The 12,364-nt window shown below is 25.0% G+C and overlaps 3 protein-coding genes across 6 annotated transcripts; 1 reads left to right on the forward strand and 2 right to left on the reverse strand.

Moving 5' to 3' along the window:
* Positions 1 to 158: 158 nt before the first annotated feature.
* On the reverse strand, positions 159 to 2,006 carry LOC132930711 (uncharacterized). Its single transcript, XM_060996728.1, has 2 exons — positions 1,608 to 2,006; positions 159 to 1,366 (listed from the first exon to the last, which is right to left on the reverse strand). Exons 1-2 carry the CDS (start codon positions 1,697 to 1,699, stop codon positions 949 to 951), a joined length of 510 nt encoding a protein of 169 aa, XP_060852711.1. The 5' UTR covers positions 1,700 to 2,006; the 3' UTR covers positions 159 to 948.
* Positions 2,007 to 5,412: 3,406 nt separating this feature from the next.
* On the forward strand, positions 5,413 to 9,971 carry LOC132929256 (serine/threonine-protein kinase Chk2-like). Of its 3 annotated transcripts, none has more exons than XM_060994468.1 (8): positions 5,413 to 5,614; positions 6,724 to 6,867; positions 6,972 to 7,244; positions 7,312 to 7,436; positions 8,663 to 8,758; positions 8,825 to 9,028; positions 9,111 to 9,337; positions 9,412 to 9,971. In XM_060994468.1, the coding sequence occupies exons 2-8, from the start codon at positions 6,732 to 6,734 to the stop codon at positions 9,764 to 9,766; spliced, it is 1,416 nt and encodes a 471-aa protein (XP_060850451.1). In that variant the 5' UTR covers positions 5,413 to 5,614; positions 6,724 to 6,731; the 3' UTR covers positions 9,767 to 9,971. The 3 variants fall into 3 exon arrangements, with proteins under 3 accessions (XP_060850451.1, XP_060850453.1, XP_060850452.1); XM_060994470.1 differs by having other exon boundaries at positions 5,418 to 5,614; positions 8,663 to 8,752; XM_060994469.1 differs by lacking the exon at positions 5,413 to 5,614 and adding an exon at positions 5,908 to 6,405.
* LOC132929257 (DNA repair protein RAD51 homolog 4) lies at positions 9,916 to 12,318 on the reverse strand. 2 transcript variants are annotated; one of them, XM_060994472.1, is made up of 6 exons: positions 12,111 to 12,318; positions 11,636 to 11,910; positions 10,870 to 10,985; positions 10,602 to 10,815; positions 10,378 to 10,537; positions 9,916 to 10,318 (listed from the first exon to the last, which is right to left on the reverse strand). In XM_060994472.1, exons 2-6 carry the CDS (start codon positions 11,771 to 11,773, stop codon positions 10,032 to 10,034), a joined length of 915 nt encoding a protein of 304 aa, XP_060850455.1. In that variant the 5' UTR covers positions 11,774 to 11,910; positions 12,111 to 12,318; the 3' UTR covers positions 9,916 to 10,031. The 2 variants fall into 2 exon arrangements, with proteins under 2 accessions (XP_060850455.1, XP_060850454.1); XM_060994471.1 differs by lacking the exon at positions 12,111 to 12,318 and having other exon boundaries at positions 11,636 to 12,104.
* Between the last annotated feature and the right edge of the window lie 46 nt (positions 12,319 to 12,364).

The raw sequence follows: 12,364 nt of genomic DNA on the forward strand, positions 1-12,364 counted from the left end.
TTTAAATTATTTATAATAAATAAATATTTAAGAAAATATAGATTACATTTTTATTCTAGCATATTCCAAGTTTAAAAACATTTTATCAAGTATAGGAAATGGTTTTACCAGTCGATTAAAGTATATAATTTTTATTTAAAATAAAATAAACTGCTTGCTAATTTTTAAAATTTTTTTCTTTTATTAAATTGTTTAATTTACAAACCATATTGATATTTTACATATAAATAAAACTGTGCTAGAGTTTTCTGTACTAAAATAACAAAAATGATAAAATGACATGACACAGTATATAAACCAATATATTTTACTCTTTGTAATTTACCTAGATAAACTTTGTAAATCAATAGACTTTTTTTTATCATATATACAATAATATTAAGTGCTAGACTTAAATTATTTTCTAAAACCACAATAATGTATAAAAAAAAGGAGTATGTCAGCCATATATCAGTATCTCTTAACCCAGAACCAAGTAATGTCCGATTAACTTTTGATTTCTTAATAAAATCAATATTCTCAAAACAGTATAAAGTAGATACTAATTTTAAGACATAATCTGATCTTTTGTAGGTGAGTAATACATATATTGTAAAAATGTAAATTAAAATCTTTGCAAATAATGTGTTGTCCAATTCCCATTGATGTCATAAATTTTATTTCAATAAAATAAATAAAAAAATAAAAACAAAATGTTTTAATAATTCATGAATATTATACTAAACAAGTATAAAATAAAAAGTAATTTAATGAATTAAGAATCTAATGTGAAAAAATATGGAAATAATGACTAGATAATTCTGTAAATTTAAAATTCAATAATTACATTTATTATTCTTATGTACTTGAAATATATACATAACTTCAATACCATATCATCAACTATCATTGATATCAATGGTAATATATTAAGATTAAAAAAACAGTATAAAATATAAAAGTAATATTTTATGAATGTATATTAGACATTTCTGTTTTTTTAAATATTTTAAGTATTTTTTTTCCAGGTATTAAAGTTTGTGATAATCCAGGTCTTTTCTTTTTATTATTCAATTTAAAACTCTCCTTGTTTGATTTGTCTTCATCTATTATATTCGGACCATTGAATAATTCTGAATCGTGAGCAAATTTACATTTATTACCAAAACGACAACGACCTTTTTTGTTCATCCAACATATATTTTTTCCATTGACTTTTGTAAGATGATCTTTAGCAGGGACCATTTTAACATGTTTTTCTAATACGGCACTTTTGGCTCGTTCTGCTTCCAAATAAGGATTTCTGAAGACAGATTCACTGATAATACCAGTTTCTTTAAATTTTGGTGCAGGAAGTTTATTTTCAGATTTAAATTCATCAACTGTCCTAAAATAAAAATTAAACGGGTAATAATAGGGTCTTATAATAATTGTCTTATAACAGATAAACCTGATCAATATTTTAATTTTATACATTTGCAATGAAATAACAATTTTAACAATTGAGATTATATATTGAAATTTTAAAATAGTGTTTAAATTCACTCAATGATTGTCTCATGAAATAACTACCAAAATTTGTTCAATGTATTATAAAAAAATCAGGTATGGTAATTGATCAAAATTACTTTAAGTCCTTAGTGTTTTCATCTAGATGTTGATCACTATCCAATGAATCTGTGTCTGTTTCATCTCCATAATCGGCTACTAATGAATTCATTTTAGTTTATTAACTATGAATATGACTCAACGTCAAGAAGATATATCACAAATTTAATGTATCAAAAAATGTTGAAACTCAATGTGGTATCTAGTTATAGTTTCATAGACTATAGTAGGTACCTACAATTTTTAAATTGCCGTATTAAATGAGTAAAAGATCTTAATAAGTATTAATATGATTAAATAATAATATATAATAGTATATTACTTATTAGTTATTAGTATCAATATATATCTAAGTACTACAGTGTTATCTGAATCAGATATCTATTTGGAACACAGAATTTTATACATCTGTGACAAGGACTAATATTCTGTGATAGGTATACAGGACTAGCACGAGCCACGATATGAATATTATGGTTACGAAATGGTATACAACCGGTATTGTGCAGGGGGTATTTTCCTTTAGAAATACTAGCGCCGTCTTTGTGGATACTTATGGAACTAGATCAGTAAAAACCATCTTATTGGATCTAGTTCCAAAAGTATCCACTAAGACGGCGCTAGTAATGCTAAAAGAAAAATACCCCTTGTACTACGCCTGTTGTATAACATTTCGTGATCAACCCCCACACCTTCCAACCATGACATGACCAGTTCTGTATATCTTAATTTCTTAGTCGGTGATCTGTGATTTGGAATAAAAATATAACTTTCTGTCACAGATATCAGCTATACTACACTATATAGTGTTATAGTATAGATATCTGTGCTTTGTGTACAAAGGTTGTGAACCAGTCTATAGTAATAACCATAACTAAATAAGTCATGAAAATAACAAAGTATCACAAATTAAAATATACTATTTAATTCGTATATTTTAATTCGTGCGGAGTACATTAATCCATTCATCAAGAAAACATAAACGTCATAATTTCCATTTTAAATACTATTCCGTAAAAACATTGAAAACAGCTTTTCATTAATCTCCTGATTTTTAATATTTTTTATTAGTTTCGAGAAACTGCGAATTATTTAAAATCATAGTGGTCTAGCGGAGTCATTGATTATAAATACCTACTATAATAGTATTATTAATTATAATATAACCGTATTTAAGGCGATTGGAAGCAGTGCGGCTTCTAGTGTGGCGCCCATTTAAGCGACTTACAATTCTGGTCTGGGCAATTGCCCCCCTCCACCTCATAAATACGCTCCACTGATACTAAGTATAACAAAGATGTTTAATATTGAAATTATGAACAATAGTTATTTATTTTTATTTAAAATTTCAACAATGTTGATGAATAAAATATTATGTTTATTGAGTTTATCGCGAGCCACATGTTTGATACAATATCACTCGTACTAAATAATTCGCAGCTTTTTTCATAACAAGAAAAAATATTAAAAATCAGAATATTAATGAAATTAAAATGTCGAAATGTCAATATTTTCAAAATATTAACTACAAAAGGGCTATTTTCATTTTTTTTTTTGAAAATAATTAAATAAAACATGTATTTTTTAACTTTTTTATCAAAACATTAAAATAAACTAAAACATGAAATATTTTTAGTTCTTGTCCCTTTGAATCTTATTAAAAATAACACTGTATATATATAAAAAGTATTGACGATAAATGATACATTTTTATTTTATTTGGAACTAAAAACGAAACTCGTTAATTTTTCATAGGAACGAATTCTTTTTTTCTAAGGAACAAGGAACGGAACAAATTCCCTTTTATAAGGAACTTGCCAAACACCAGGCACAACTTAATAATCAAATTCGAAACGTGTCACAAACAATTTTTCATCCACTTTTATTTTATTTTTAATTATCATTTTATCCTAATTCAACCAATACGTATGGATTATGGAATAATTAACAGAAATATTTATAAAAATGATGTTTAATTACCTGCAACAATCAAACAAATTACTCGAGTTAATTGTTCAACGAAAACGTCGAAAACATTGATATTTAATACCAATAAATACCTCAATGGGCAATAATACTTTATAATTTGTGATCCTATTTATATTATTTTTTATAATCCTCCTAAGAACTCACCTGTCCTCAAGCCAAATGCGTGAATACATAAGTATGGCAGTTATTATACATAAACATGGACTTCGGTGCCACTGATTTAATAGTATTATGTATTCCTAAATATTGCTAACTAGAAACATGATTTAAGATAATACTATATTATCTTAAATCATACTAGAAAGCATAACCATATCCATTTTTATTAAAATAAAATTGAACATACCAACCATCTGTATGTCATTATCATTTATCAAGTACCTATTTTTTCATAGTTATATTATACATTTATACTTTATACATTAAAAGTAACAAATAATATTTAAAACTTGAGTATTTGACAACAGTTTATAGTATAATAGTTAAATGGTAGTTGTATAAACTTTATATAACTACCATTTAACACTAATCAGTAATCATAATTTTATAATAATTATATAATAATAAATTTTCGATATTCGATTAAATACGGAGAAGTGATAGGTACGTAGTAAATAGCTATATTAATATTTAATAAAATAATAAAATATACTATAACTATTTACACGAATAAGGTATTATTACTCTATGATTTAGGTATAGAAATTATAAGTAAATAATAAATAGAATAGGTTTCCGACTCATAAGTGGGGTTTTCCGTGTTATTGGGATTTTAGAATTAGTTCATTTCAAATAATTACCACATAATACATTAATATTAAATAAATAAATGACTGCAATTTTAAATTTTTAGTCTATGCCTAAAAAAAATTCTGGATACGCCACTGTATTGTTGTTATTTATTAGTGTCATAACTCGTTGGCAACCTAACTACCCAACGTTGTCACGACATTATCTTGTAATTTGTACTATAGTCATAGTATACAGTATACTAGTATTCAGTAGTATACAAAATGTTACATTTCTAAGAAGTAATAATTTCATAGCGGAATAATTCGAAAACTTTTCAAAAACAACTCAAAGTAATAGATTTATTATTTAGAATTTTGTTGTAATGGTTTACAATTACAAACGTCTATGTTACGCCTTCACGTATATTATACTATTATTAGTATACATTATAATATTATACCATTGGTAATTAATACTATTTATAATCAATGATTATACGAATTATGCACCTACGTTTTTGAAAACAAAGGAAGTGCACTATTTAAGATTTTATTTGTATATTTATTAACTTATCATTTATAACTGGGAAATAACTATATAAACATTAAACATTATAAACATGGATGTTATTGGCTAATAAAATTACCTATTGGTTTTTCACTTGATAGTTGACAATTTTTTTTTTTTTATTAACGGCACAGTCATGGTAATTATTTTTAATGTTAATTATTTTATGTCTAAGGAGTATTGGAATTAATACAAATTAAAAATTGTTAAACCTAATTGCCTAAAGGTTAAAATATATTATATAACACACTTACTTACATAGTAGACACGGTACAAAAGATTACTAATTTGTCTTTTATACCGTGCAATAAGTACACGTCTGGTAATTGTAGGTTTAATTCTAAAAATAATGGAAGAACAAAATAAATATCAAGGATAGAATGTATTATTAGTAGAAATTGGTGCGAGGGTGTCACAGGTGCGGTGATTATAATACGTATCTATATTGGCACTGGGGTGGAATTATACCCAGATTCTTGACCATTGGCTAAACGGCAAAAGAATAGATAATAAAATGATTGCCGGCGCCGGCAGGTTTGTGTCAAACGCTCGACGTTCAGCTCATCGGCTGTTGCCACTTGCCACTTTGCCAGTGCCCAGTTGTACAAGTGATTCAGTTGCAGGTGGACGTCTCTCGCTGATTGCCGACTGACAATTTGATCTATCACATCGCTTTTTATCATGTGAATATTTGAAAATACAGAAGTAAAAATTAAAAATTATTTTGATTATTGATACGGTACGTTTAACAGTAGTCAAGTATTTAAGAGAACAACACTTATGATTGATAATTATAACATATATATTATATACATATTTAAAAATAACGTTATTAGTGCTTAAAGAATAAATTTAATAATTCATTCCATTCTGTGTTTGTAACTCGAAAACAAATAAAATAAAATAATCTATAAAATAATTTATTTTGAATTAATGTAAATGTTTAAATTTTAAATATTTGTAATTGCTTAATATTAGAAAATATTATGGTTTGTATTTGTCAGTTGGTTATACATAGTCGGTATCTGGTATATAGTTGTAATTGCCAATTGGATTATTTTGTAATGATTACATGTTTACAATAATATGTTTGGACATTTGGTTATAAATGAATTAACTATAATAATATAATATTAGTATCTTTATCCGTATTAGATTCTAACAATAAAATTCGGTATATATAGATTTCTGATTTTTATGGATACCAACAACTTGTAGCTTGTAGTTGATAAGAAGTTAAAATTACATTATTCAATGTGACATGTTGTCCCACATTGGTCTTCAATTTAAATTGGCGTGTTCATTTATTTCATTGTGACCTGTCCGCCAGTCTTTGCTTACCGTTTTTTAAGTTCTGAATTTTTTTTAGCAATTTCCAGTACGATATTTAATCTTTTTTTATACCAATAGGCATTAGGCACTCGGTAGTGTCAATAGTTACTAAATAGTAGTGTTTTTTTTTTTAAATTTATGTAATCGCAATTATTATTGCGAGTACCATAGAAAGTTATTCTCTTAATGAATACATAGGTAATTTATTGTTAAATTAATAGTGTAAATGATTAAAATTTTTATGTTCTTATAATTATTAGTTCGAATTTGTGTCTTTTATGGTTCAATTTAATTAAATTTTTCTAAACCCTTGTTGTTATTATTTTCATTCTTTTAATTATTTATATATTATAAGACCTATTGTTTATTTATTATAAAAGAATGCAAACCTATCTTTTAGTAAATTAATAAAATTGATAATGCATATTCTATACTCATATAAAATTTGATTTAAAAAATCTGTTCTTTAATTATTAAATAATGTTAAGGTATTATGAATTTGATATTATTTTGAAGGAGCAATTATGGGCGATTTAGAAGTGCTGACTCCACTGATAAATAGTCAAGATTCACTGTGTAGTCAGGATCAAATATCTATAGCAGAGCATTTAAATGTATGGGGGCGTTTGTATCCGGAGAACGAATGTTTAAAAATTGAAGGTTTGTTTTAACTATTTTACACATAAATAATTTATTATATTTTTGACACTAATATGCATACATATATGCATTAAAAATAATTCTCAATATTTAATTTATTTTAGACTTAGTGAAGGATAATTATAATGCAGGTCGTCAAACTAATGATGTTGACTTTCAATTTACAAAAGAATGCTTTAGTTTAAAAGTTATGAATCATATAAGCAAGATTCATTTCACTATAAACCGCGAAAAGATTGGGACATTAGATCATGTAGTGTTTATTACAGACACAAGTGCAAATGGTACATTTTTAAATGGCGAAAAAATTGGAAAAGATAATCGTTGGATTTTATCAAATAATGACAAAATTTCCGTTGTTTCCAAAGCTAATTATGGTAATTTAATATAACATAAATAAATTATTATGATTTTACTATAAATATTTTTTATTAATTTTTGTAGTATATACATTTACTGATAAACGTTCAGATTATTTAAATTATCCACAAAAAGTTAGAAAACAATTTGCTGTTTATGGAATATTGGGACGAGGAACTTTTGGTGAAGTCAGATTAGCTTTTGAAAAAGTAAGTTTTGTGAAATTAAAAAAGTAAAAAGCCTTGATAAAACAGTTTATACTTGAACTTATATTATTTATATTATATTAATATTGAATATTAGGGAACATTCTAATTTTTATTTCTACACATTTATATAATATTCTTTTAGAATATTAATCCATAATAATCGTATTGAATAATTATATTTTTTATAATATTTAGTTAATGTAGTATTTTTATGTTTCAAATTATTATTTTTTTTTTTTTACTAAAGGATATCAAGGTAATATATGTATAATTTATATAGTTTTAACATTTCCAATAATTTGAATTAAATAATATTCAAGTTTTACCATCTATTTTTAGTTTACTAGTAAGTTACTTTGTTCTGTGAAACATGTCTTTCTTCATTATAAATTTAAAATTCATTAAGGATGTTTGAAAATATCTTAAGCTCTATTGGCTTAAAACGATAAAAGGGCAAGTGTAATGCTTTGCTGTACATTAGACATTGAGTGGTTCACTAAATATTATGGGTGTATTAAATTTGTATTCAATGATATGTAAATTATTGTTACAAAAACAATTCTGAGTGAAACTAAGTTGTTTTTTTATTTTATTCTTATATATTTTTTTTCATTCTATTTAATTAATAATATACAAAGAGTTTAAGGTAACGATGGTTATAAAATAATAATATTGGATTTGTGTAAAAAATCCTGTTTTCCCTGAATTTTTTGTTTGTTTATCCTGATTATTAAGAAAAATACTTTGAATTTTTTAGTTGCCAAAGTAAAAAACAGAATCTCAATTTTACTGCCTCAAAACTTGATCTCAAACACAAAAAAAAAACATAAAATGAATACATTCCTCCCTCTGCTCAGAATGTTTTAATACAACATAACATTCATTTTTTGTGTATGTAAAATCGCATCTAATTAAAGTCATAAGAATTTCTAAAAAAAATATCTAAGAAAGCTGCAATATCATAATTATATTATACATTTTTTTAACGAACTTTAATTGAAAAAAACTAAATTCAATAACTACTATCAAATAATTAGTTGTTTAATAAAAATAAATAATCGTAATATTTAACAAAAATATGTATTATTATTATTTTTTTTATTAAAAATATACAGTTTAAAATGCATTAATCCTTATCATGTAAAAGAGACTCATGTTATATTAATTTAACATGTAATCATAAAAATATGTAGATTGTGGTTTACTAATTATTTTTTTGGTTTTAGAAAACTTCAAAATGCTTTGCATTGAAAAAAGTGAACAGAGAGAGTTGTATTGTGTTAAGAGAACCTGATATTTTATCAAGCTTATCACATGTAATTGTAAACAATTTTGTTTAATTATAATTTTTTGCTAACTGTTACTATTTTCAAAACTTTTATGTCTAGCCAAATATTGTGAATATGGAAAATTTTATTGATACTACTGATGCGATTTACATTACTTTGGAATACATGCCTGGAGGAACTTTAAAGCAACTAATAGAAAATACAAAACGTTTAAAAGAATCAGAATCCAAAATAATTTTATATCAAGTTGCTCGAGCCGTTCAGTACTTACACAATAGGTCAATTGCTCACAGAGATCTTAAAGTAAATTTATATATTTAATTTTTGAAATGAAATTATTGTAAAAAAATTAGTATTTAATGCAACTGATAATTTTAAATTTTAGCCAGGAAACATTTTACTCTCCGATAAGTCTCCTTTAAGTGTTGTAAAATTGGCTGATTTTGGGCTGTCTAAGAAAATAACTGAAAACACACATTTGAAAACATTTTGTGGTTCATTAGCATACCTTGCTCCAGAAGTGTTTTCAAATCGAAAAATTATAACTCAATCATGTATTAAATATACTAATAAGGTAGATTCATGGAGTTTTGGTGTTATTTTATATGAATGGTAAAAACGGGTTTATTTAATTTTAGTTAATTCTCAAGAACTTTGAATGCAATTAAATAATTTTATTTTTACAGTTTAAGTGGTTATAAACCTTTTGTTGGTGATCATATAGAAGAAAAGATTATTAAAGGAGTATACAATTTATCTAAACTTAAATGCTTTAACACTACGAATGTCGCACAAGATATTATCAAGCAGTTATTAACAACTGATTACAATATGAGGTTTGATTTTGATAAAATATTGAAACATATTTGGTTTGAAAAAGATATGCTTATGAAGGAGAAAGTTGTTAATCTCATTGCTGAATTTTCAAATAGCACAAAGCCTAGTAATAATTTTTCATCTAATAAAGAAAATGTTACAAAAAAAATTAAGTTTTGTTCCTGCCTTGCACAAGATACTTGTTCTGAATCTCTACGTACCTGAATAGATTTAAGTATGTACTTATAAGTTATACAAGAACTATACATTTTTTTTATATTACCATGAATTATTAGAAAATAATGTTAAGTTTATTTTAAATTGAATCATTTTTTTTTTTTTTGTTATTGACTGTTTAAAGTGTTAAAATCAAATTCCTTATTATTTATTATGTTTATTGTATTAATTATTAAAATGCTGACATAATTTATACTTTCTTGCTTTAACAATTTTTATTCTTATAGAATTGTAATATTAACATTAGATGTATTTATGAAACACCAAAATTATCAATGTTTAATATACATTTTTCATTTAAAGGTATATATACACTTTTTGTAATATTTATATACATTTGTTGTTGTTGTTGTTGTGGATTTATTATTGTTGTGATCATTAATCTTGTGTTTGGTATATGAAACCAATATTTTCCAATAGCAGGCTTAAAATCATTACTTAAATCACAATTTTTTACAGCCAAGTTTGTTACCATAATTGTTGCATTTTTATTGCATAAGTATTTTAAAATTGAATATATATGATTTATATAGCATAGACCTAAAAAATCAATAAAAAATCAAATTTTATTGTTATAAACTGAAATATTATTAACTTACCTTCATTCTTATCAAATCCTATAAATGATAGGTAAAGCGCTGGCAGAGAGTCAATGATTATAATGGGTTCAAATTTTTCTTTGAGACCATGTAAACAAGTTATTAAATTGTATATGTTTAAAACAGAGTACACTTGAATTTTGTTTAATATTTCACTGATCTGTAAAAAGACTAATGAATTAGTTTAACTAATAATTCTTAAATGTTACTTTAAACATTTATACTTCATTATTTGTCTTGCATCTGTTTTTCAACATAAGTTTGATTCTTTTCACAGAAAATTTGTTTTTAGTATCTATATATACTATATTCTTTTTTGTAGATATTATTAAATTAATAAGGATGCTAAGACATAATTGAGTTTTTCCACAAGCAGATGGGCCGCAGAGTTCATAGAGGTTACCAGCAAATAACCCTCCATGAAGTATGTTATCCAATCTAAACAAAATGTAGTTTTATTTGTTGATATATTTACAAACATTTCTTAATTACTTTGTGATTTTAGTTTGAACAAAAGATGATACAGTTCTATTTAAGTAAAGCTCGTATACATTTGTGAATGGAGATGAACACTTTACCGTCATACTATCTTTTAGTTTTGTTATTTCCTAAAACAAAATAAATTAAAATTTAGAATACCAATGTTGGAAACATTAAAGCTGAAATATGAACAATATAATTACAATGAACCATAGACATATTAATAATGTTAATATACGTTAATATGTCTATGCAATGAACTATATAACATGTTTGATAGTTTGATACCCAATAAACATTAATTTAACCAATATTATTTAATTAACCACTTAAGTAAGAATTGATATTTGAATAATAACAAACACTGTTAATGAAAATAATAAATTAAAGTTATGTGTTACATCTTACCATTAAGACAAATAAACATTATTAAGATAATGTTGAAAAAAGTAGTCTTGTAATTAGTTAATGTCTAGTGAAAGCTTTTAAATATCAAATGAAGTGTGTCTAAAATAATAGAGCATATCTTTGTTACACTGAATTAAGATTGGTTTTTAAAATGATTTATAATAATATGAGCATCATTTAATACTTAAAATTACTGATTATTTGGACGTGGAATGGAAAATGAAGTATACAACTATATCAGTACCAATCAATATGGAGAATCTACAAATATACATATTAAAGGATAAACTAGTCTGCATAGTTCATAAAATACATATTAAATAATGATACAATTGATAATTTTTAAGTCTATTATATATCAATAGATTACCTTGCATTGTAAGCCGCATACACTTTGCAAATTAGAAGTTTTCTTTTGGAGAAAGTCGTTCACTGTATAAATATTTTTATCAAACAAATTTTTGAGAATGTTTTCATCAGGTACTAGAGGAACATTTAATCGAATCATTTTATAAGGATTATAATAAATAATGCAATTAGAAGCACATAATAGATTTATTCTATTTTGTGTTCAAAGTATATAGACATCGCAAATCATGGACCATGGTTGATCATTAGCAGTCGAGTATTGCACTTCACAAATCACTAAAAAAAAACAACAATTAACACTATAGACTATAGTTGATGTATTTTAACAACTTCGTAGTTAGTTATCCTTTAACGTATTTATACAATAATTAAGCTCTACGGTCCACGAATTAAAATATAGTAATATAATAATAAATAATAATATTAAATTTTATTTATGTTAAAACGATATAAAGTTATAATTATATTATGTATACTTTAAACTGTGATAATCCACTTGTAATTTGTGATATGCTGCAAGAAAAAATATATTATCCATACATAACCTAATACATTGAGTTTTAAATGTGCCCGGGAAATGAATGGCGCAGCGGTATTTTCCGTTGTTTACGTCTAGGTTGAATGTATTGGCAACACTGTGACTTATGTTATTGTTCCGGGCCTTGATCGGCGGGGGGACGCGCCGCCGCCGTGAAGTTTTTGTTTTGTTTTGCTGTTGGGCGCTCACTCT

This window comes from Rhopalosiphum padi, chromosome 4, assembly GCF_020882245.1.
Source record: "Rhopalosiphum padi isolate XX-2018 chromosome 4, ASM2088224v1, whole genome shotgun sequence".
Classification (NCBI taxonomy): Eukaryota; Metazoa; Arthropoda; class Insecta; order Hemiptera; family Aphididae; genus Rhopalosiphum; species Rhopalosiphum padi.